At 41.3% G+C, this 24,920-nt stretch overlaps 1 protein-coding gene across 4 annotated transcripts in view; it reads right to left on the bottom strand.

Annotated features, from left to right (window-relative positions):
- MLLT3 (MLLT3 super elongation complex subunit) overlaps positions 1-24,920 on the bottom strand; it is a 487,733-nt gene that overhangs the window by 291,858 nt on the left and 170,955 nt on the right. The window contains exon 3 of one of the 4 annotated variants that reach the window (XM_069239126.1): positions 5,834-5,915. The exons of the other annotated variants lie outside the window; for them this stretch is intronic. Within the exon in view, the coding sequence (XP_069095227.1) occupies positions 5,834-5,915 (82 nt within the window). The remainder of the gene's footprint in view (positions 1-5,833; positions 5,916-24,920) is intronic. 4 annotated transcript variants of the gene reach the window in all.

Genomic DNA, 24,920 nt, shown 5'->3' with positions numbered 1-24,920 from the left:
ACTCTTTTCAGGCAGAAGCAGCATCTGCAGGCCAGTCCAGCAAAGCAACACAGCAAAGGGACAGTACTCCTCCTTCAGCTCTTCTCCTGGGCAGAAACTTGGTTCCGGAAAGATTCTAAAAGTCTGGGCTTTTGGGTCGTCGTCTTATACCCAGTTCTGCCTTTGAAGTTGGCAAACTTCAAAGCAAAGTCTTAAGTGTTTGCAAGATCCTTCCTTGTCCAGTCCAGGCCCCAGACACTCAGCAGGGGGTCGGAGAAGGCATTGTGTGAGGGCAGGCACAGTCCTTTCAGGTGTGAGTGACGACTCCTCCCCTCCCCTCCAGCACAGATGGCTGATCAAGATATGCAGACTACACCCCAGCCCCCTTTGTGTCGCTGTCTAGAGGAGAGGTGTGAACCGCCCAACTGTCAAACTGACCCAGATGGGGAAATCGACAAACAGGCAGATTCCCAGAATGGATTAAGCAAGAAAATGCCTACTTTCTAAAGGTGGTATTTTCAAACGCACAATCTAAAAACCAACTTTATTAAAAGATGTATTTTTAAATTGTGAGCTCAGGGACCCTAAACTCCACATTTTTATAAGGTCTCAAAGAGAATCTACTCTTTAAGGATAATTAAAGGCAGCCCCCATGTTAACCTATGAGAGAGATAGGCCTTGCACAGTGAAAACCAAATTTGGCAGTATTTCACTGTTAGGACATATAAAAGACACTAGTACATGTCCTACTTTAGCCATACACTGCACCCTGCCCATGGGGCTACCTAGGGCCTAACGTAGGGGTGCCTTACATGTAGTAAAAGGGAGGGCTGAGGCCTGGCAAGTGGGCATACTTGCTAAGTCGAATTGGCAGTTTAGCACTGCACACACAGACACTGCAATGGTAGGTCTGAGCCATGTTTACAGGGCTACTAATGTGGGTGGCACAACAGATGCGGCAGGCCCACTAGTAGCATTTGATTTACAGGCCCCGGGCACCTCTAGTGCACTTTACTAGGGACTTCCCAGTAAATCAAATATGCAAATCATGGATAAACCAATCAACAGTACACTTTACACAGAGAGCATATGCAATTTAGCACTGCTAACCAGTGCTTAAGTGTCCAGAGTCCTAAAGCCAACAAAAACAAGTCAGAAAATATAGGCGTAAGGAACCAAAAAGACAGGGGATGACCCTCCAAAAAGGGCCATTTCCAACAAATACAAACTGTGCAAGCTAATATTAAGTTAATCAAAGCAGATATGAACATTTTGAAAGAAGTGTGAAGAGGCTGCACCAGGTTTGGCATGGGTGGATGATACTGGAATGGCAAATATGCCACTGACCACCAGGAATTCACCCCTTAAAGAGAACAGAATCCAATCCAACCTAAAGGTGCACTAGTGCCTAAGACCAGCAAGAAGAGAGAGGTGGTGTAAAAAAATAAAAAATAAAATAAAAAAAAGAGCCAAATTTAAAGCGATCTTGCACCACCACTATTCCCCCTCCAAACTTCACATTCTAAAACCATCAAGAACAGCCATCACTACAAACTTCCACCATGTGCAGACTGGAGCCAATCAGGGCAGCATCCAAAGAATAGTACTTTTTCACAAAGGCCTGCAGCAGATCATTTACTAAGCCATTTCTGCATGTACGTTAGGCAACCAGTAAGAAGCACTCGTCCTATTAGATGTGCATCACCCCCCTACACACAGGTACCTGTGGTTAGGAAATTGAGGTACACAAAGCCTGAAGTTATTAGCACCAGATCAAACAAACAGGTAAAGTGTGTAATCCACCATCCTGAATTAGATCCCAAGTTTAACAACAGTAACTGACTTAGTTACAAGATCACATCTCCCAAATAGAGAGTTGCTGGCCTGTAGGGAAAATATGAGATGTTCTCACAGATCGATAGCTTCAAAAGGCTAGCAATGCTGGGCCACAGTTAGTTGCATGTTCTTATCTGGCAAATGCCACTGTGTGTCTTTCCATATGATTTGATTAACTTCTATGTCAACGCTTGTCAGTGGGACACCTATAAATGCAGTAGTTTGCTTGTATTTACTTATAATTATGTGACTTCGATCCTCTGTACTGTCAACATTCAGCAGCTGACTGTTTTACATGAATGCATCATTTTTTCCAACATGTTTTTTTTTTTCCCCCACGAAAGAAAATATCAACTCATTGCACTAATGGCGGTCATATCAATCAAGTTATACATGTTTAACCTATTTGTGTAGTCAGCAGTTCAATATAATACCTAGACAATATACAATTCCAGACATTAATTTGCCTTTATGTTGGAAAGAATCCAAAACACACACCCCTCCCCCCAAACAGTACAACTCACCCTTCTCACAGCCCACTTCACCCCAAGTCCCACTCATACATGAATTCATCAACTCAGAGGGTTGGAATGACCGGCAATTCACAAGTTTAAAACCCATAAGAGCAAACTCAGATTTTCATTCTTCTAAAATAGCCAGTGAGTTGGATAGTAGTAACACCCGTTATTTGCAGTGCTAGAACAGTGCAACCCTGGAATATTAAGCACTGTATATTGAAGACTGTGTTGCTAATTTATTTGTACACCAAATATAATTAAGTCAGGAATGTCTGTTTCTCCAGGGGTTTTTATTTACACTTGCCTTGCACTGTTGCAAAACAGTGACTGTGGTTAGAAGATAATGGTTACTCATGTTTGCCTGAGGTTAACATTTTTCAATTCTCCTGTTAACTTTGCTAGTAAAATCTGAACAGTAGGCAGCCAATGAAGCCACTTCAAGAAAGAGCTGAGGCAGACAAGCACATCACCTCTGTTTGACAGAATCGAGTTATGCCAGGCTTCTCCAACAATTAGACTGTAAGCTACTGCTAGCTCTCCAGCTAAGTGTAAGTATCTCTCCTGCTTTCTTTTTAGTGAACTAATTTAGAAGCTTTTTCTTGTTTAAATTAATATATGTATACTAAAATGGAAAAGCATGTATTCGAGATAAAGATGTGTGTATTTTCAGAACTCAAACAGATGTTTGAGGGAAAATGGTTCAATTTCCAACATGTATTCAAAGCTGATAAGTCAAACCATGTTGGGGAGCACTTGTTACTATTATTAAATTGGTGCTAGTGGCATTGCAACAATGGCTGTTGTGTTAACCTTGTAGAGTCATTCCACACTGACAAAGCATTTTTTACATTATTGCTGGCAACCACGTCTGATGTAGAAAAGTGATCACTGCTGGTAATCTTGCACACGGTGGCCACTAATGTACCCGTTTCTTATGTGCTTATTATTGTATCTCTAGCAATATTAGTAGCTTGGGGAGATTTTCATTGAACACAAGTAGCTCTTATTAGGGAAAGTTAGACGAACCCAGAGTTACATCTACCGAAATTTAATTTCACACAGCCATTTGTGTACAGTAAACATGTAACATCTGCTTTTGCTGCACTTTCACCAAGCTTCTGCGTAACATGGTGTTCTTTTTCTCTTTCCTTCTCTGGCTCCTCTCCTGTGCATATCAGCTCGTTTTTAGGTCGAGCATAGCAGCGCGCAAGCACATCCATCACTTTTATTCGTTCGTGGACCTGCCTTTGAAAAATCCCTTGATAATGTTTGTAAATGTTTTAGGTTTCTCCCGCCTTGAGGCTGTTTTGTTACCAAGGACTGACCTTTTTACATGGATTATTGCAAGATCTTGAAGGTACCCTAGAATGGCACACTATTTTTACTTTTGCCAGGTTGTTTCGCTCATGGCAGTATGTTTCTTCGCCTTTCTTAGTTTCGGGTATCTTGCGGTTTTCGTTGTGGGGTCTGCAGTGGCTTTTAAAAAAAAAAAAAAAAAATTGCAGTTTTATGTAGCACGAACTCAATACAAAAGTATTACAGTGCTTTACATGAGCACCGGTTACATTACACTAGAACATATTCATTTTTGGCAGCAAGGGGGAATAAGTGATTTGACCACAATCACAGGATGGGGAGCCAACATCAAGGCTTGAACCGTGTTCCCTGGCTCCAAAGTCGGCAGCTCTGGTCCTTATGCCACATGCTCTCCCCTAGGGCCTTTGTCTGGACATGTTGGGGCAGTCTGGGAATAACTAGGTTTTAAAAAAAATAATGTATATAGTGCTTGGTATAAGAAGTTCTGCCATTTCTTAGCGCTGCAAAGCAAGTGTCATTTTCCTAACCCTGTAGCGCAAAGAAGCGAACACAAAGGTACCACAGTGATAGGAGCAGGTATTCATAGGCCACAAAAGGAGAGCAAACTATCACTTCTTCCTCTCAGAATTCACTGGTGTCATGGCTTTGATGACAGTCCCCTCACAGCTACTGTGACCTTGCAGATGCCACTTTTGGAAGCGCTGTCTAAAACAGCACTCGAAATGACCAATGCTTCCTGTTTGAAGAGGCACCACCTCGAATACCCCCCCATAGTCGCAGAGTGCTAGCCCATCACCCTCTAGACTCCTGTGCATAATGATCCACCCATTGTCTGTCACAGTCCAGTAGTTTAACCTGCTCTCCTATCTTCCAACCTCAGGCTTTATATAACCACTCCACTAAGTTCCCATACATCATTTGATGTAAACTATGCATTATTTCTGATTGTCATGGTTACCAAGTACACGGAAAATCAATGGCAAGAAAATATCTGACGCCATCAAGTGGTCCTTTTCTCACTCCTGCTTCTATTGGTGTTCCTCTCTGTGATTCACCACGCCTCCATGTGTCTATAGGACTACATCTTAAAGTCAATCCAGGACAGTGACAGTAAGGACTCCATGGGCAGGAGATGTTTTAAACAGGAGATCTGCTGTTTCACAAACTGTGGCCATCAGGACTAGCCACTGCTTGTACTTATGCAACCCAAATGTGTTGTTGTGACTGAAGTCTTTTTTTGTATAAGACAACAAATAGCCAGGATCCATGTCAGGCTTGCAGGGTATCCACTGTGTGAATGAGCTCCACATAAATTATTGGTACGTAGTTTATCTTATGTGGACATCAAGAAACTATGACATGATTCTGGACCTACCTTGGATTCCCCACCAAAAATAAAACATACATTTGAATCCTTTTCATAACCTGAAAAAATGCCAATGAACCAGCACTGTAGGAACCTCACTGGGCACCACTGGTCTAGGCGAAAAACACTATCGTCCAAAACCAGGCTTCCTGCTTTACTCTGAGTGGTCCAGATGGCAAGGCCAAGACTTCACATTTTGAGAAACCACCCCAACAGAGATAATTCCGACTTCAGAACCATCAGCAAGTGCACAACTGTATGCACCGAAAAAGCACCTTCAAGGCCCAGGAGTTTCAAGTACACACATCTGTTCTACAGAGTCCAGTCCTGAGCCAAGGGCTGTCATAGGACTATTAACCCAAGGCAGTCCTTTAAATGAATACAGAGTACCGGCCCTTCTGTTTTTCCATTTAAAACACTGACCCAAGGTCACAGATGTCAAACCTCTGTAACCTATCTGGTTGGCCCATCTGCCACTAAAGCTCTGTTTCACCTATCTGCACACAATTGAAGCCTCATGTTCAGTTAAAATGCCTCTTCTGTTATTCTCTTTGTATACAGTCAATGTTTTTAAAAGTTAGGCTCGTATTGCCAATGTAGAGGAATAATTCCTTTGAAAATTTAACATAGAAATGTATGGCTGGCCCCTTTTCTTTGCTCCTAACTCTTTTGACCCCCTCATTCTCTGGGCTAAATGCCACGAAAGAGCCTCCTTGTGGCTTGTTTGGTGCTATAAATGTTTAGGTTAACACACCAGAGAGGGTTGCATCTGTAGGGTATCACAGCCAGTCTGTAGGAATGAGGCAAAAACACTCACAAGATGGCAGCCTTGTGTCCTCTCTCGTGCAGCGACAGGCCTGGGAGGGTTGCTGTGGCTCTTGGCATACACTCACTACAAACTAAAACAAATAGGTAAAAGACATTGTCATTTACAATGCTAATAGTTTTAACTCTGACAAATGTGAGACTTATTGTATTGCAAATGCTTGGATTTTTCTTTTTACTACTGCCTTACTTCTTCAAAACAACCTTTTGATTACCCCTGGTCCTGCTCTTCCCATGATCCTCCTGCCCACCTCAAACAAGCTCCTCCACCCCCAATCCTAGTTGCAGCCCTTTTATATGTACTTTTTGGCACCATGCCTTTCCTTTGTTTTTCTAAACATGAATGCCCTTCCAGCCCCATTCCATGATATTAACTGTGATAGGACACCAGGGTGACATGATCTGATATGATCGTGACCAGAGGTCAGCTCTTCAACTGGAATGGTAGTCACTGATATCACCTATCACAGAATTATGAGAACACTACAAAAAAGCACCACTCACTCCTCCATGCCATCACCATGGCACTGTACTTTTGAATGCACCAGAGGCCAACGTAATCTCCCTGTGGGAACCTCTCTGATTGGGTCTAGAAAGATCTTGGATAAGAACTGTTGCCACCGCTATGACTGACCTCGCCTCACTCAGCAAGAGGAACTACAGTCTTAGAGAGGCCGAGGAGCATTCATCGCCTGCCTCTTCCTGAGACAAAGGAGTTGGCATGATATTTCAGTAGGCCACAGGTGTTATGAAATAAAGCATACTGCTTAAAATGTAACTAGCTTAGTCCAAGTACTTTGTGCCCACCACTTTCCTGTTTATTGCCAAGTACCTGCTGGACAGTCCTAGAATAGGACAGCTAGCTCACACTTTCCAGAAGACGTTTTCTCTTGGCAGACAAAAGGAGATTTTACATGGGGTTATTACAATAATTTTAAGGAAGGGTGACAGTTTTACCTTCGAGTGGCTGCCTCAATGCAGAAAAATAAAACCGTGTATTTTTAAGTGACACTCTTTCTACTAAACTAAAATCTTCCAGGTTGAGATGACGCAGACACTGTTTTTGCTCTGTTTGAACAAATCCCACAGAAAAAATTAGGTGTCAGGCAATACAGGCTCATTTTCACCTCACCTCTCTTGCAGGAAAGGTGAATATCAAACTGTAACACTTATCACACACAAACCGTACCCCCTTCGTGATCACAAAAGCAAGCACAGTCTTGGTTTTGGACAACCAGGGACTTTGATGTTCTTGGGCCTCTGATACAGTGAACGGCCAGTGTCCACAAGACTAGCTGTACAGAAGTGTGCAATTACATTGGTGGTGCCCTTCCCCGGTGCTTAAGACCCTCATTTTCCACATTTCTATGGATGTTGAATTTTCTTTTGTTCTCAGTGTATATGCCAGCGGTCCAGATTCAGGGAGAAGACTCCAGTAGAAGTCAATGGGGAAATACACTCCTGACTATTTTTTAAAACCGCTCACGTTCCTCTTCTAAAATGTTGGCATGGTTTGTCAGAGTGACACTAGTTTGTCATTTTTTTTTCAGCTTTGTGGGATTGCACGTCTTCTAAGCTATCGATCATTCTCGCACCAAATATTAGTGATAAATGTCGGTCTGATTTGGACTTCTGAAACAATATCTTGCCTAGGATTCCCAGAAAAAAAACTACTGAAACGCTTTAGACAACACCGGATGGTTTTGCAAAGAGGTGACAGATTCTGTGGAAACCTGATCCTCATTCACCACCTATTGGCTCAGTGCATCGGCTGCTGGCTCAACATGGAATTTATTTCAGGTCTGGTGCACTTTAAATAAAGCTGATGCCTATGTCCCACCATCTACGAAATACAATGTGAGAGTTCTTCTTGCCAGCACAGCACTTTGAGACCTTAACTTTAAAGATTCATTAAAACTTTGAGAACGCTCATTTGCTTTCTTGGTCTCCAAATTATAGAACTAGAAAGATCGTCTGAAGTTTGTAACAACGTCAAGATATCACTTTTAGTAAAGCTTTTATGAGGTTTATAAGACAAATTACAAAACTTTTAAATATCAACACACAAATACTAAATGTAACTAGCAATTAAAAATATAACCTTAATATATGTGAAAACCTGTCTTGCCCCAAAACTTGCACTCGTTACTAACCCAACTTTAGCACCTAATAAGCCTATCAGCGAACCTTATACTTTACATTTTTTTTTTATCATAACATCGTCCAATATTACAAAAAAGACTTTGTTCCTTGGGTAACTGGGTTTTGACTACAGAACCTCATGTCCTCAATTCCAATATCAGGGGCCTGGGCCCCTGTCAGAGAGAGATATCAAATATCAAATGAATGGGGAGCTGAAGACAATAATGGATAGCGCCTTTCAGCTTTGTGCTTCATGCTCCTCAAAAGGTGTACTCACCTTCAATTTTTCAAGCTAAGCTGGCCGGGCATCCCAAGGTAAAGGACCTATCACACTCTAGATCTGGAGGCCGATTTCATCTCCAGGATTCCCTACAACTAAAGTACGGGCAAATCAGTTTTTTTAGGTGACCTGATTAAACCCCTCGGGGTCAAAGGTAGTGATTACCATAGTTATAAAGCCAGGGTGTTACTACCCAATCTTAATAAACCGTTGTCACAGACTACTCGTTAGTTAGGTTTCTACTGTATCCCCCTCCTGTGAAGACTAATAAAGCTGAACAAAAATAACAACTGCTTTGCTAAGAGGTTGTTACTTGAACACCGCCAGCATCTAAAAAAGATAGGGCCATTGCAATAGCTGGGAAAGAGAACAGAGAAGCATAAAATGTAACTTCTTAAGAATTCGATGTTATGCTTCCTTAACTCACCAAATCTTTGAATGCCAAGCTAGACTGCCAACTGTTGCACAGCCATAGGAACAGCAAAGGGCACCAGAGCTCGCTGTTGCACGTGTTGTGCTACCAGTGACTGCAGAGTGCATTTCTTTGTGCGTTTGTGAGCATGCGATAATTTGTAGTGTGAATCTGGGGTGTGCGTGAATGTTTGTGTTGTGTCTTCGAGCCTGAGAATCCCAAATATCACTTCTAAGAACATATGGAATCGATGGGCTTTGTCTCCATTAAATATCTGCAAAGGGTCACCATCTTCCTTTCTGATAATCAACAGGTTTTTGTATCCTGAACACATTGTCTGCATAGCCAGTCCTGGCAGTGCTCAAAGCAACTGTAGACGGAAGATCTGCTCCACAACAGCTCGTACAGAAGCTCCACTGACATCAAGAACTGGATAGAGGCCTATAACCGACTGGAATAAAACTCGCATCCACATTCCACATCCCCTGTGCAATGTGCAGCACTGCAGTCAAAGACTGATACAGTCCAAGACGCCCAGGGCTTTACCGGTTCTTTAATGCCCTCTTCCTCTCGTTATAGAGTCGCGCTGCATTTAATGACCCGTAAAGCCCTCGAAGCTGATTGCTAATATGTCCTTCGTATTCTTTTGAACGGTTTTAAACTGGGGTATATGCTTAAACAACGCATATTTTATGGAGAATAATGGGTGAACGGAGGACACAAATGTAGTATTTTTCTTTTTAGCATGAGAGAGAGCAGCACTCGAGGAAAATGATTTTAAAAGGCCTCGCACAGTGTGGTTTGTGAAAGCAGGCCGATCCTTGTTAAGGGGCTATAATAAAACGCTTCCTCGACGCTCCATGCATCCTACCCCCCTTTGAGAAACTACAAGAGCAATTTGCATTTATAGCTCAGTTCCTGTTTCCAAAACCCGCCTTTTAACTTTTCCCTTTATTCTCCCTTTTTACAGCAGGGCATAAACAGCAACAAAGTGTCAAATCCCAGCCATTTTGGAAGCTACCAATACAACGGGGTCTGATTTCTGGCGAGTCATAAAACAATTACGGCCACATTCCTAGGGCCCTTTGATATCCTCAGCCTGCCCGGGAGGCTTCAAAAGGTTTCTACGTACAGCATCTGGACACCCAGCCTATACACAGACAAAATGCAGGCAAACGCACACAAACACGCTTACACGGGACAACTAAAAGGAAACGCCTCACCCGCAGTGGCCTCATAAGCACCTTGGGCTCGGTCACTTTTTTATTCATTTATTTACAAGCACTGATGCCGACACCTTGTGGGTGAAGGGGAATCCAACTTTTATAAAAACGGTAACTGTAGTACCCTTTTCAATACAACACTTCGCAGCGTTTTTCTGCCTTTTTGACACATTAATTATGTGGTATTACTCTTAGTCGCTTCAATAGTGGTCAATTTATTGATCCCACAAACATAGGAGGCTGGATTGAATTTGCGGCGATCCAAAGCCATAACGTTCAGAAATATGTGAATATTTAAATTACTGAGCCATCGCGCAGGCGGCATTCCTGCAGGAATAACCATGATTGGTTTGTTCCACCACTACTAGTCATTCTTACAAACTGAGGTGCAGCTTCCCCCGACAAAAAAAAAAAAAAAAAAAAAAAAAACTTTAAAAATAAAGAAAACTGACTAACCATACGACATTTTTTTTTGTCAAAGGATACCACCTCCAGCAACCCATAGCTTTCGTTTGACGTTAATGTAATCTGGGCAAGTTAAGTCCTTTATAGATGGCTACAAATTTAAGCTTAAAAAAAAAAAGTGACAAACCCTGACCTGCAGTGATAATAAGGACCCTAACTATGGTCAAATAATGAAAGATGCTGCTTTTTGGTAGTCTGCCAGGTCCGCAGTGCAGAGTATAAACAGGAAAGGCATGTGCGCCCCGGGCGGCGGTATATAACAAGCAGTAACTACTGCCTCGAAAACATCCATGACCACTATAGCTATGAAATAGGCGAAGGTTCGTAGACCGATATTTGGGACCCGAGACAAATGTAAGCAAAACACGCGCACATTCAGAAGGGGACTGACTGCCCAGAATGCCCAAGGCTGGACACACGTGGGTTTTACAAAACGGCACTCTTTTGGCTAGGACACCTCACACTGTGTGGAACTCCTCATTGCGCCTCGTACCAACTTGGGTACTGGCACCTTCCCACCGAGCTATTAAGGTCTAACCGTGAGAAGCTCACACTGTCCACTTTTTTTTGCTTTGCATTCTAGGACATGTGGTCTCCTTAATCCCATTATGATATCCAGACTTTAAACTGCAGAATCCAAAACAAAAAGCTGAGCTACTCACCACACCTTGGACCGGGAAACTTGGGAGCTCTGCATTCTGTTAAATTCCCAAGCGTTTTATTAAGCGCTGTATACATTCCACAATTCAGCTCACTCCACAGAGCTTCTGAACACAATACTACGAACAAAATATGTGTATGGTGTTCTATGCTTGTTATATAGGACACTATCAGACCTCTGAAGAGTACAAGCCATTATCAACCTGTGTCTCGATGGTCAAAGAATGTACAATTAGTTTTGACTCGGGTCCTCCACCTGTGGATAGCTTGTCCCGCAAATCTCCAGAGAGGCGTCTCAACATGTCGGCACATAGCTAAACGAATCCATAATTATCTCTTTTTGATCCGTGGAGCGTCATCACAATGTAAACCGGCTTGCGTATTACGTCTTCTTTTTTACACCTGCAGTTTGCATCTGGGAAGGGTGGTTTTAAATTGCCAGTATCAGCAGTAACATACAAAAGACGTGGTGTGAACTAATGAAAAATACAGTTTAGACCAGCTATTGGCCGTGCAATTCTAGGGCCGCTCGCCCACAAAGTAACCGTGGACACCGTTTCCTTTGCATTACATCAGGCATTGAGGCCAGACAATCGGACACAGAAAGCCGGACTGCTTTTGGTTGGGGGAGGGTGGGATTTTACTTTACAGCGGTGCTCTTTCGCGTCCCTTGTAGCTCTTTGTACCCGCGTGCCCCGCGAGGACACAATACAGCGTCTCGGTCTGGCCACTCTCTTTCAAAACCACTGGACAAGAAAACCTTTCTTCGCTCAAGTGCGGACTTCCGAAACTGTCTGGAGGAGGGAAGCCTCGCAGAACCCACCGACTCTGGGAACAGCAGGCAGAGAGGCGTTGCGGGAGAATCTAGAGAAAAGGCGCACAACAGTCTGGAAGAACACAAAAAGCAAGAGGCGAATGTAACGATTAGAGAAAAAACATGCAATACGGAAGCAAATGTTTAATAAAAAGTAGGGCCGCTACTATATATATTTAGATCGATGCATAAGGACAGAAAACAAGCTAAATCCCATGGACGTCATTTAGTAGGGTGACCAGATTTTGAGAAGCAAAAACCGGGAAAGGTCAGACATAAAGGAAGGACGAACGACTTTACAATCACTTTTATACCTGGACTGCCCCGTATTTTTTGCGTAGCTTTGTGAATGTGTGCCTATAGGTAGAATTGTATGTATGTATGTATATATATATATATATATATATATATAGAGAGAGAGAGAGAGAGAGAGAGAGACACATTTACAAGACTATACATATAAAATTAGCTAAGGCCTAACCTCCCACCCTGCACTCCAAACCCGCCCCCACCTACACTCTCTCTGCTGGGAGCAGACAGGGGACTGCGTGGCCTGACAGTAATAGATAAATTACTTTATCACTGCATACTTTGTAGGCATCTGTTAAAAGGAGAGCATACCTTTAATTTATGCTTCCCTACCGGGACGAGAAGCTTCGGGACACCGGGACAGTCCTCTAAAAACCGGGACTGTCCGGTGAAATCTGGGACGTCTGGTCACCCTACATTTAAGTGTCAGAGTGCAACCTCTGGTTTGCCCTTTGGTACCCCTGGCACTGCCTTGGCGTCCCCTGGCCTCAGAGGTGGCAAATGCAGTGCCAGGAACACAGTGGCAGCTCGTCCTTATGTCTATGGGCACCAGTTCTCCTCTCTATCTGCTTTCTGTCAATTTATTACACGGATAGCGAATAATAGTATATTAGTCACTATCCGTGTATTGAAAATGGAGTACAATTAGCTGGGATATGCCCTTCCCATAGTAACTGAGGAAAGTAAAGAAAAGCTTTTAAATGCACGCTGTGTGCATGGTTGCGGGTGAGAGAGTAAGTGTGAATTTGTGTGTATGTTCAAGTACATGTGTGTGAGTGCAAGTGGAGGTCAAAGGGTGGTGTGTCACTTCCACTACCCCTGGCATTTCGTTGAGTTGACATCCATGCTAAATCCGTGTCATTTGTCCATTAGAGTTTAAATGAAAAGGGCTTTCAGATACAAGCTGAACCAGCTAGAAATGGCCACACATAACACATCTTCACTAACAACGGGAAGCATCTGAAGTATACACCGGGGTAGTCGACATATTTCACACCCGGGCGGAAGGATAAGTGAATCAGCTGCAGCACTTCCCGCCTCATTCCGGGTCTGGGCTATAGTCAGGGCCACTGGAATTCTGCATTTGTGCAGCTGTGGCGATTATCACATGACTATAGACTTGATGCATTTGCCACATAATCCATCATCTACTGCATAATATGCAGATTTTAAGAAAAAACATTGTTTCTAGCTCGAAAGGTTTAAGAGTTACTAAAAACTCAGCTGCACACGAGAAGGATCTTTGAAAGGTTTATCTGTTTAACTTTCTGATGCTTATTGGTATATTTATTTGGGTGTTACACTGGTACTAATGGAGTGCAACCAATGCCTAGATAGTGTTAACAAGTGTAAAAATGAGCTAAAACTAATAAGGTAATATCACAAAATGTGCTGCACTATGCCGCATGATTTGCCTTTTCTTGTTGCACAATCTACTAAACTCTGCCACATAATTTGGCCATTCCCTGCCACATTATTCCAGAAGCACTGACTAGAGTACAAGAAAACGCATAAGCTCTCGCTATCTGAAAAACGACTTTAATGTTGTAAATCAAAGTTTACTAAATGCACCAGTCACAGATACTTAAGTCCCCATACCTAAACCTTCCCCGAGTCAAACACAATCCAACTTCTCCAGCCTTCGAGCTGAAGCAACCCCTTTAACATAATGTTTGCTGTCTAACCTCAATTCCACATACCTCTGCCTGCTACTTTATAGATATAACTACAGGGTTTCTCCTCGGGACTAGTGTAATGTGACCACACTGAAATAAAGCTAGTCATTACTATTACTATCACCACATCACCATCACACCACCTTTTCTACCCACACCTTTCAGATCATTTCAAGTGCCAGGACAGAAATCTGCACACACTCATAGCCCAGCCATCAGACAAGGACCATTTTTCCTTCTTCCTTCTTCCTTATTCCGCCTTGGCGGATCAGGCTTGCAAATACACAGTGACAGTAAGGCAAGGTCTAAAGAGGCACCACCTTTGTCGTCCATGGCACAAACCGGTCAGACTCCAACACTTGAGGGCTTCCACCAGCCCCTACTTCTACTGAGAGCTTTTGTCAACAAGCATTTGCAATGCAATGGGTCTTGCATCTGCATGAGTTAGAGCTACTGGCGTAAATCCATAACTGGACTTTTCATGCCACGTAAATTGTTCAACCCTGCCTCATAACCTGGTCTTTTCCTGCCACATAATTCCAGTGCCCCTTCATATAACTGAAGCACTTCCATTTACCTTCTTCCTCTATCTGCAGCCAAAAATGAAAATGTTACCATTTAGCATCCTAATTTAAATCTGCCATGCTAATTCCATTAGAATACCACTTTCACCACCCCACCATCAGAGTTGCAGGCTGGCTAACACAATTCCAAAAAACAAGACAGCCACAGAGAGACAAACTATAAGGGTAAGCCAAACAGGTCAAGAGTGTTCGAACTGTCATAGTGTAATAAGGATAATAAGTTGGCCCGAATCATGGTCATAATTGTAATAAGGAGAGATTAATAAAACATATACAATTATCATATAAACCCAATAAAAACCTTTATCATAAGATAACGTGTGGCATTAGACTCTATGTAGAACAGCCCCTAGAGGACGCCACAATGAAAATAGCATTAGTAAGAAACATGGCAATGTTACCATATAATAAGCCTCTAGAGGGCATAACCATATGAAAGGAAAATGACAAAGTATTGCAGTTTAACCATATATTTAGCCCCTAGAGGGTGTAGTTCTTTGCACATTTTCAGGACTAGCAGGCCTACTGCAATGACATTCCAAACACGTCCCTTAAAACAACAAACTACTCTCAGCTGTAAAACAAAAGTTCCACTCATGAGAAAAGTTAAGACACTGAATGGTGGAGGTGATGGTGGTGGTGGGGGTAATTTATAACTTTGAGGTCCCCACTATCCTAGTGTGGGGGCCCAGAGATGACCTAGACACAATGAGCAGGTTGTGGTGTACGTTCTGAAGGTGGCCCCATTGTCCTAGGACCACCAAAGGCTGAGTTATGAGAAAACATGTTTTGTACAAAAAATGCCCTGCAAAGCAATATGGGACGACTGAGTGAAGCAAATATTGCAGTATGTTGACTGTAACGCTCAGAATAGCCGCTAGAGGACACCACAATAAAAATACAATTTGTAAGACACATGGTCTTGTAACTACATATTTAGCCCCTAGAAGGCAGAACCACATGAAAATAAAATGGCACAATGCAATGTAGTGCAACCATATATTTAGTCCCTACAGGGTGTACTGCCTTACAGATTTTCAGGCCTAGCAGGCCTACTGCAATACTTAAACTCTTTGACATAAACTACTCCAAGCTGTAAAACAAAAGTTTCAGCCATAAGAGAGCTTAAAAAGGTACCGAACGCTGTGAGGTTATTTTTTGGGGGGTCCCCACTAACCTAGTGCAGGGACCCAGAGAAGACCTAAACGGAGAGTGTGTCATGCTGACCATTTTGGTGGTGGACCCATTGTCCTAGGACCACCAGAGGCTGAGTTATGGGCAAAAAAAAATGAAAAACAATGCTTGCAAAGCATTAGGGGGAGTTTGCGAGTTTCCCACGTGCACTGAATATTGTAGTATCAGCTCTCCCGCTGTGCCGGGAGAGGTACGCTACAGATTTGTGTTTTTTAGTAAAGCATTTATCAATTATAAGTGTTTTTGTGAACACTATGGAGCATGAAGAGAAGAGCTTAAAGCAATTACTCTAATTAGGTAACAGTGTGAACAATGTGACCAACACTCCAATGCCGCCAATGGAGTTTGCTGTGAGGGCCATGGAGCACAAAGGGGGGGGAGGGGGGGAGGGGCACACAAAAAAACCACACAAAAAAAATAGTTCACCCACACTGAAGTACAACCGTGCAATTATCAATGTAACAGGGTTAGTCTGCAAGGCGGTAACAAAACCATTCCAAAGCAGGACAAACGTAAAGAATCACCAATGACATCAAGGGATTTTTGAAAGGCAAGCCAGCAAACCAGTGAAAGTTATGGGCGTGAGATGGGCGTGGTTAAAAGCCCACAATACTTACAACAGGTCAAAGCACTTGCGTGCTCAATCTAAAATCTTTTGCTTTATACCTACTAACGACCTAGAGGAGAGCAGCTAGAAATGGAAGTAAACTGGGATTATATACATGTCTTCACGTCAACTCTTCACAGCACCACTAAGGCTCATTATGGTATTATCCTCTGTAATTTCTTTTTACTGTGTCAAACGTTTATAAAATACATGGTTAAGTACGTAGTATCAATAATATGTAATCTTCAAGATTTGAGATATCAGTAAATGTAGTGATTAAATACAAATAAGAAAATAAAGAAATAAAGTATAAGTACAGGTGAAAAAAAGACAACGCAAAATCCTGCACTATTCTTGCACTATTTCATTCACCACCTTTTTCCATCTTTGCCACAACCCATCATCCCCAAAATAGAACTTTCCCTTTCTAATTTTACTTCCCACATAAGTTAAAGACCAATTATCTTAAAATAGCTCAAATAGTCTTTACCAACAAAAATAAAAAATAAAAAATGTATAATCAAATGAAAATATCAATTCAGCAGCCTACAGCAGGGTTAATGGTCTAACAGTTTTTGTACGAATACCATCAACATAATCTACAACACAATTTTATTAAAAACTGACAAAAATGATGCAGCCTTTCAAATTCCACCACATTTACTTTATGGACCCACCAATGCTTTCAGGCATGTTAATATTTTATTTACATTTTATATAATATTTTAAAGTTCTATACTCTAGTGTCCCATGTAAATTCTATTCAGGTTAGCTGTGCCTTTGCAAATGAAAAAGATCAAAACCATACCTGCAGGATATAGTAAAGCAGACTGAAAATAACACTACTTAAGTCAGACTTGTTTTACCAGGTACACTGAGAGCAGCTATCAGAAATGATTTACTTCCTGCCTCAGGGCATTTAATTGGCCCACATGAACGGAGCACATTAGACAGACCCGATATCCGTGTGCTCACAACCTGGAACCAAAGCCATACAGTGTTCAAAGAGATGCTGCCCCAGAGACGCATGGTTCTCACAACATATTTTTCAGAATCGTATGGACAAAACAAGCATTTTCAATGCAACGGGTCTCGCATTTGTTCGAGTTAGAACTATTAGCTTTGTAAAGCAAACAAAAAAAAAAAACAAAAAAAAAACTGCGCATGTAAAATGCAGCGCGATCGCGCTGCGTGGAAAATAAACAGATAAAGTAGTCCGAACTCAAGGCTGAAAATATCGAGCCTCGTATGTTTTTGGTACTTTACCGGTGCTATGTAGGTGGGCTAAATTCCGGAAAAGGCGTCATGCATGCCTTTCACAAATGAAAGCAAGCGGATTTTAAAAGGCAAACCCACAAACCAATGTAATTGACGTGGCATGGGCGTGGTTTCAAGCCCAAAGAGAGATTACAGAATGGACAGAGCACTTTGTGCTCGCCAATAAAAAGACAATATACTCCACCTTCAATCAAGCTAGGCAACTGGCTAGTAATGCTCGTCTAGAGGACCATCTGCTAAGGCTAGGTAACTGGAACTTTGTTTCTCAGTCCAAAGAAAAATTATACTGGAAAATTATCTGGCACACATAAATAGCACACACGAGATCCTGGAATGGGCACACTTGTTCACACTAACCTGTATAAACTATCATTAAAAATAATGAATGAACCCATCTTTGCTAAGTAAACCTAACTTCCGAACCGTAGGGAAAGGTCGCCCAAATTCCCCGAGTATTAGTGTATCATACAAATACTAGACGTGTACTATGTAAATATCAAATAGAGAATTCTAAGACACTAGGCAACAATACAATTCTCGCTTGACCTGCCTGACTTTATATGTCTCAATCAGACAAGTATACAAACTATAACTTTATGGAATGTTCGGCAAATAAGCACGTGTCAAATGTCATTATATCAACTCTTGCAGGCTTTTGGCAAAGTTCGAATTTTCTTGAGACCACGCAGCCGTTTCTAATATCCAAGATTTTTTAAAATAAAAATCTTATTAGCATGCTAACACATTCCACTTTTTCAATCGCAGAGTTTTTAACGTAAGACCAGCGCCGCTCTTACAGTCAAACATCTAGCAATGCTGCATGATCACCATTTACTGATGCAGTTGCATTGCGTAGCATTACTCCCAGTTTGTGTTTCCTTCCCATAAGACTCATGCCCCAAGTGATTTTTAAGGTGCTCTACATGATTCTTTTTACTGAGCTACTTGGTAGCATAATATTAGCTTCTAGAAACGGAGTTCACCAAAAACGCTAGCACAGGGCATATTAAAATTCATGCTTGGCAGAAGCTATTACTAAAGTCGTGGGGTGAAGAAACACTTCAACTTGGTAAGCACGCCTAATAGTATATCCAAGTACTTCCATAGTATGAAATGTATGTGCGGTACGAATGATGTGTGCATCAAGGAAATAGTTATTTATTTTTTATGTACCATTTTAGTGATTAGTGTACCTGAGCATTCTACCACAAATCACCACCCAGAAGATAAGCTTTCTCTTCTTGCCTTCAAAAAAACTTTTTGAGTAGCAATCAAAAAAAGGAAGCGGTTGTCATTCATCTCACTTGCAATATTATCTGGTTCTTTAGGTACTATGACGATCAGGCAATACCTTCTATAAAGGATTCTCAGTTCCCCAGACTTCTCTATGCCTCAGTAAACTTGTCTGACAGATTAACTGAGGTGACTGTGTAACTCATGAGATATGATCCAATGGGGCCAGCCAAGAAGACAACATACATTCAATGATTGAATCACATCATTTACCTGGTTACTTGCCATGTGTGTTACCGCCAAGGTGGATAAATGCTTCATTAGAACCAAAACCAAGCTCGATCCAGAGTGGTTTAAGAGAGATGCCAATATTAATACTCGGCCAGCTAAAAATAGATTTTCAGGCTGTTAGGTGGAAAATGACCAGTGAATTCCTGAAACCAGCTCTGTCCTATTGAAGTTTAATATGCAAGGTAATGTAGGGTTGAACATCAACACCATTTTTAATCAACACTAGATCTAATATAACAAAGATTAACCTTATTAAATGGAACAAAGACCTGCATACATTCCATACTTCCATCTTAAAAAGAAAGACAGATGCGAGTCTCCCTTAAAGGCTTGCGGCAACCTCACAAGCCAAGTCCTAATTTCTCCCATTTAGAAGTCACTTTGACTCTGCATAAAGTGCGCTAATGAAGGGTCCCTCCAACTCCATGATGATGGCATTGTTAGAAAAGGTAGGAATATTCGCTACTCATGCTTTATGAATGCAAAACTGTTTAATTTCATAGAATGATATTGACCATAAAATCTACCAATACTGCTTGTGCCTAACCTAGCATTTTTCCGCCAAGCTCTAATGCTATCCACCTGGACATACCTCCTTTCTATCGGCGATCATTTATTATTGGATGTTTTGCTAGCAATTGCCCTTATAAACATCTCACTGGAAACAATCGAACAAACTATTCAGACATACTCGATGAGTATTAGTAATAGGGCAAGGTAACAAGGATCTCCTAACCAGTGGCAGACTGCCATGGGACTCGGCTAGACAGGTTTGACCACGTGACTATGTAACATCTCCTCGGTGAGAGTGTATGATGGGGATTGTAGAGGGAGATAAGGGACCTTTCATTTATAACGCAGGATAAACTATAAAAAAAAAAAAAAAAAAAAATCCCCACCAATGATCTTGTACTCCATCCCAGCTACTCATTTCATAGCACTATGACTTCTTACATCAGAGATCTCTCCTTTGATCTTTGCTCTCTCACATTCCTTAGTCCCTCACCTCAACACAGGGAAGATTTATTGGCTGTAAGCCTTTAGGACTATCTACACGTTGGTCCCCAAATTCGTTCTGTTGCAAGATTGCAGCAAAGGATGAATGGTTCAAGATGTATTTACTATTAAAAATATTAAATTGCCAGTCTCAGTTCTGATCTCATCATTTGGCTAAAAAAAATCAGATTAAATCACATTCGATTTTTAGACTTACAAAACTGGAGTAGAGAAGGCCGTTCACCAAATACAATGTTGTTTAACGCTGCAATAATAAAGAAAAAAGTACTTATGACTTAAATGAGTGATACATCTTCCAAGTTGTTTTTTAAACAATGAACAACCTGGTGAAATTAAAACTTGCATTTGCAAGATAGATGGTAGTATTCAATCATTACCATCATAAACGCGCTGGTTTTTATTCCCCTGTCAGCAAGATGAGGTAACGAGGACAAAAAGTGGAAAACAGTTTGAACCTTCTGGTGTGGTCAGCTGGATTAAATATTGCGGAATTCTATTCAGAACAACAAACGTTTAACAATTCACTAAGATTTGTTGCTATAGACATTAATATCACAGTTGACAGAGTCGCAGGTGAGAGCATATAATGGTAAAGCGTGACTTGCTTTAACAAATAACATAGCCAGAGGCTAAAAGGCTACAACGAGATCAAACATATCACACACTCACGGTAGCACCTTTTAAATTAAACAGAGAAAAATAAAAGCAATGTAGGAGCAGAAATCTTATATCATCCCATATGGTTCATCGGTCATTCCACTGTTTTCAATGGAGCTTCCAATATTAGAATATTTTCATATAATCTGCATTCTTTAGCGGAACCTTCATTTTTATAGCAGTATACAATTTGAATGGCATGTTGGACAAAAAGGAAAAACTCCTACTTATCGAGATGGTAGCAAAAGACTTCATACCTCCCTGTATGATAAATTATTATACTTCACTTTTTAGTGCATAGATGTCTGTGAAAGGAAACGGTGGAACCTTGGAACAAACTTGAGCATGTGGACAATTAATTGATTAAACAAAGTATTAACCAGATTTCAGACATATGAAAGAAAGAAGTCTATTGCCTAAAATCAATGAACATATAGTGTAGCTCTACTTCTGGAACAATGCAGTACCTGGGCCAACAAACTTCTCAAGGCACACCTAGAGCACGCCAAAAGTCAAATCTGCATTCATAAATCAGCACAATGAGACTGACAACAACGTACAACTCTATTTAAAAATATACCACCCAAAGTAAATGATAGGCAGCTCTCGACTCCAGCGACTTGTCTCCAGCTGTTTTAAACTTTTCCCAACTACCTCACTTTAGGTTTAGATGGGCTTTGTTTCGACGCATAAGGGTTTTCATTTTTCAAGGCTGGATGTAGAAAGAAGGGAATGGAAAACCCAGAATAATATCAAAACAGCTTGGGGTTTAAAAAAGTGAATCCTTAAATTGGTTTGCTTAAAAGGGCCAACTAAAAAAGTTTGTGTGCACATTACCCACAGCAATAATTCTGACAAGAAATATTGTTGATAAACAGTGTACGTCGATCCAATCAAGGGCACGAAACGTGCCGTCGGGCTAAAAAAAATAATAATAATAACGCATCCATGGAAAAAAAATCAGCCACTAACTGGTGGCTCCAATCCGGGTTTGATGTGGTTACAGCACAGATCCAGTAGGCACAGGATTCCTCACAAAGCCATCAAGGGGGAACCCGGGCAAATCATCTCACGTGCTCCTTCCTCCTGTCTGCCTAGCTACCTAACGTGCGCGTGTTTGGAAACATGCTGAATACTGGTAACAACTGCTTTAATGTAAATACACAATTAAACATTTAATCTTAGAATTTAAATTTATACAGGGACTCTTCCATTTCCGTTTGAAGCTCTCGAGTAAAAACAGTTAAACAAAAAAATGTACAAAAGTAATAACTTGGTAGTGCTTGCCGTCTACAACTTCAGTTGCACTTAAAACCAACAGGTGCTATTTACGGTTTAAATGGCATTCTGAAGGCTTTGAGGCCCACGAGGAAAGTGTTGAAAATTAAAACGCCACACATTCAGAAACATGCTGTTTCTTTGCAGCAGATTTGACACAGCACAGTCTTTTAGAAAGGAAAAAACGTAATCGGAACCAGCAAATATCTAATCAAGCACAGCGCAGAACCCAAAACTAATATCTTCAATATTTGTTTTCATGCAAGGGCAGAGGCAAAATCTAGAGCAGCTGTTGCGGGGTGCCGCTCGCTGGAATATCAAACGCTGGAGGATGTGATATAATGACTGCACCGGGCTCCGGCATCCAGACCATACTAATTTCACTCAGAGGGACACATAATGTATTCATTGTTTCCCGGCTGGAAGGGTTTACCGTAGCATTCGTTCCTCATCAAGGAGGGGGCGGAACACCGCGGAGGCACAGCAACATATTGAAACTTAGCAGCAATTATTACAAAGGGCTCCACGCTCTGTCCGCACAAGGGCAAACAACAAGAAACAAGACAGAAAAAGCCAACTACTAGCTTCCCAAACAATCTACACCATTATGCATGTCTATATACACCTACTATAATTAGGATCTTGTCTACAGAGGAAGAGCGTTTTTTGTTTTGCCAAAACCTTTGGTGCCACTTAACGAATCTTCACGAAATATTCAAAACTCATACCTAAGTGGCTTTGGTTGCTGTCTTGAAAGTTTCAGGGTGTTCATTCAAGCGACGGCTGAGACAAAGGGGAGATGGGTCCCAAAATGCATTTTCCCCCATTTCGGTTACCATGTTTTAGACAAGCCTACATTCCAAACCGCTGAACAGGAAGCTAGATCTTGTTGCACAGATTGTGCTTTTTGTGATTTGGTGTAAATCCACTCAGAAGTTTTAGAGATACTAAAACAAAGTAAAAAAAAACAACAAAAAAACAATATATATATATATATATATATATATATATATATATATATATATATACACACACACATATATACACACACACATATATATATATATATATTTTTTTTAAATCGAGGAAAATTTGTATGTATGTGTGTGTATATACATATATATATATATTTTTTTTTTTATTTTTTTTTATTTTATTTATTATTATTATTTTTTTTAAAGGGAGGTCTCCAGCCCTCTTATTTGGCCCCCAGTTAAGCCAGGTAATGGGGCATTGAAAAAGGAAGGGGCGCACGCCCTCTCCCTCCCTAAGGGTTTATAGTAGCCCCAAGGACCACCACTTCCAAGGGGCAATTATGTAAACATTTGTGGAGTATTTAACCCCTTCGCTGCCAGGCCTTTTCCCCCTCCTGTGCCAGGCCTTTTTTGGGCTATTTGGGGCAGTTCGCGCTTAGGCCCTCATAACTTTTTGTCCACATAAGCTAGCCAAGCCAAATTTGCGTCCTTTTTTTCCAACATCCTAGGGATTCTAGAGATACCCAGACTTTGTGGGTTCCCCTGAAGGAGGCCAAGAAATTAGCCAAAATACAGTGAAAATTTCATTAAAAAAAAAAATGGGAAAAAGTGGCTGCAGAAGAAGGCTTGTGTTTTTTTCCCCTGAAAATGGCATCAACAAAGGGTTTGCAGTGCTAAAATCACCAGCTTCCAGGAACAGGGAGACTTGAATAAGAAAACCCAATTTTTCAACACAAATTTGGCATTTGACTGGGACATACCCCATTTTTACAATTTTTTGTGCTTTCAGCCTCCTTCCAGTCAGTGACAGAAATGGGCGTGAAACCAATGCTGGATCCCAGAAACCTAAACATTTCTGAAAAGTAGACAAAATTCTGAATTCAGCAAGGGGTCATTTGTGTAGATCCTACAAGGGTTTCCTACAGAAAATAACAACTGAAAAAGAAAAATATTGAAATTGAGGTGAAAAAAACAGCAATTTTTCTCTACATTTTACTCTAACTTTCTTGCAATGTCAGATTTTCGAAAGCAATATACCGTTACGTCTGCTGGACTCCTCTGGTTGCGGGGATATATAGGGCTTGTAGGTTCATCAAGAACCCTAGGTACCCAGAGCCAATAAATGAGCTGCACCCTGCAGTGCGTTTACATTCTATACCGGGTATACAGCAATTCATTTGCTGAAATGTAAAGAGTGAAAAATAGCTATCAAGAAAACCTTTGTATTTCCAAAATGGGCACAAGATAAGGTGTTGAGGAGCAGTGTTATTTGCACATCTCTGAATTCCGGGCTGACCATACTAACGTGAATTACAGGGCATTTCTCAAATAGATGTCTTTTATACACACTCTTATATTTGGAAGGAAAAAATGTAGAGAAAGACAATGGGCAATAACACTTGTTTAGCTAATCTATGTTCCCCCAAGTCTCCCGATAAAAATGATACCTCACTTGTGTGGGTAGGCCTAGCGCCCGCGACAGGAAACGCCCCAAAACGCAACGTGGACACATCACATTTTTTTAAAGAAAACAGAGGTGTTTTTTTGCAAAGTGCCTACCTGTAGATTTTGGCCTCCAGCTCAGCCAGCACCTAGGGAAACCTACCAAACCTGTGCATTTTTTAAAACTAGAGACCTAGGGGAATCCAAGATGGGGTGACTTGTGGGGCTCTGACCAGGTTCTGTTACCCAGAATCCTTTGCAAACCTCAAAACTTGGCTAAAAAAAAGAAAAAAAAAAAAAAAAACATTTTCCTCACATTTTGGTGACAGAATGTTCTGGAATCAGAGAGGAGCCACAAATTTCCTTCCACCTAGCGTTCCCCCAAGTCTCCCGATAAAAATGATACCCCCCCAAGTCTCCCGATAAAAATGATACCTCACTTGTCTGGGTAGGCCTAGCACCCGCGACAGGAAATGCCCCAAAACACAACGTGGACACATCACATTTTTTCATAGAAAACAGTGCTTTACCTGTGGATTTTG

The sequence above is a fragment of the Pleurodeles waltl genome, chromosome 1_2 (genome assembly GCF_031143425.1).
Source record: "Pleurodeles waltl isolate 20211129_DDA chromosome 1_2, aPleWal1.hap1.20221129, whole genome shotgun sequence".
Taxonomy (NCBI): Eukaryota; Metazoa; Chordata; class Amphibia; order Caudata; family Salamandridae; genus Pleurodeles; species Pleurodeles waltl.
This window is presented reverse-complemented; position numbering and strand designations above follow the sequence as displayed.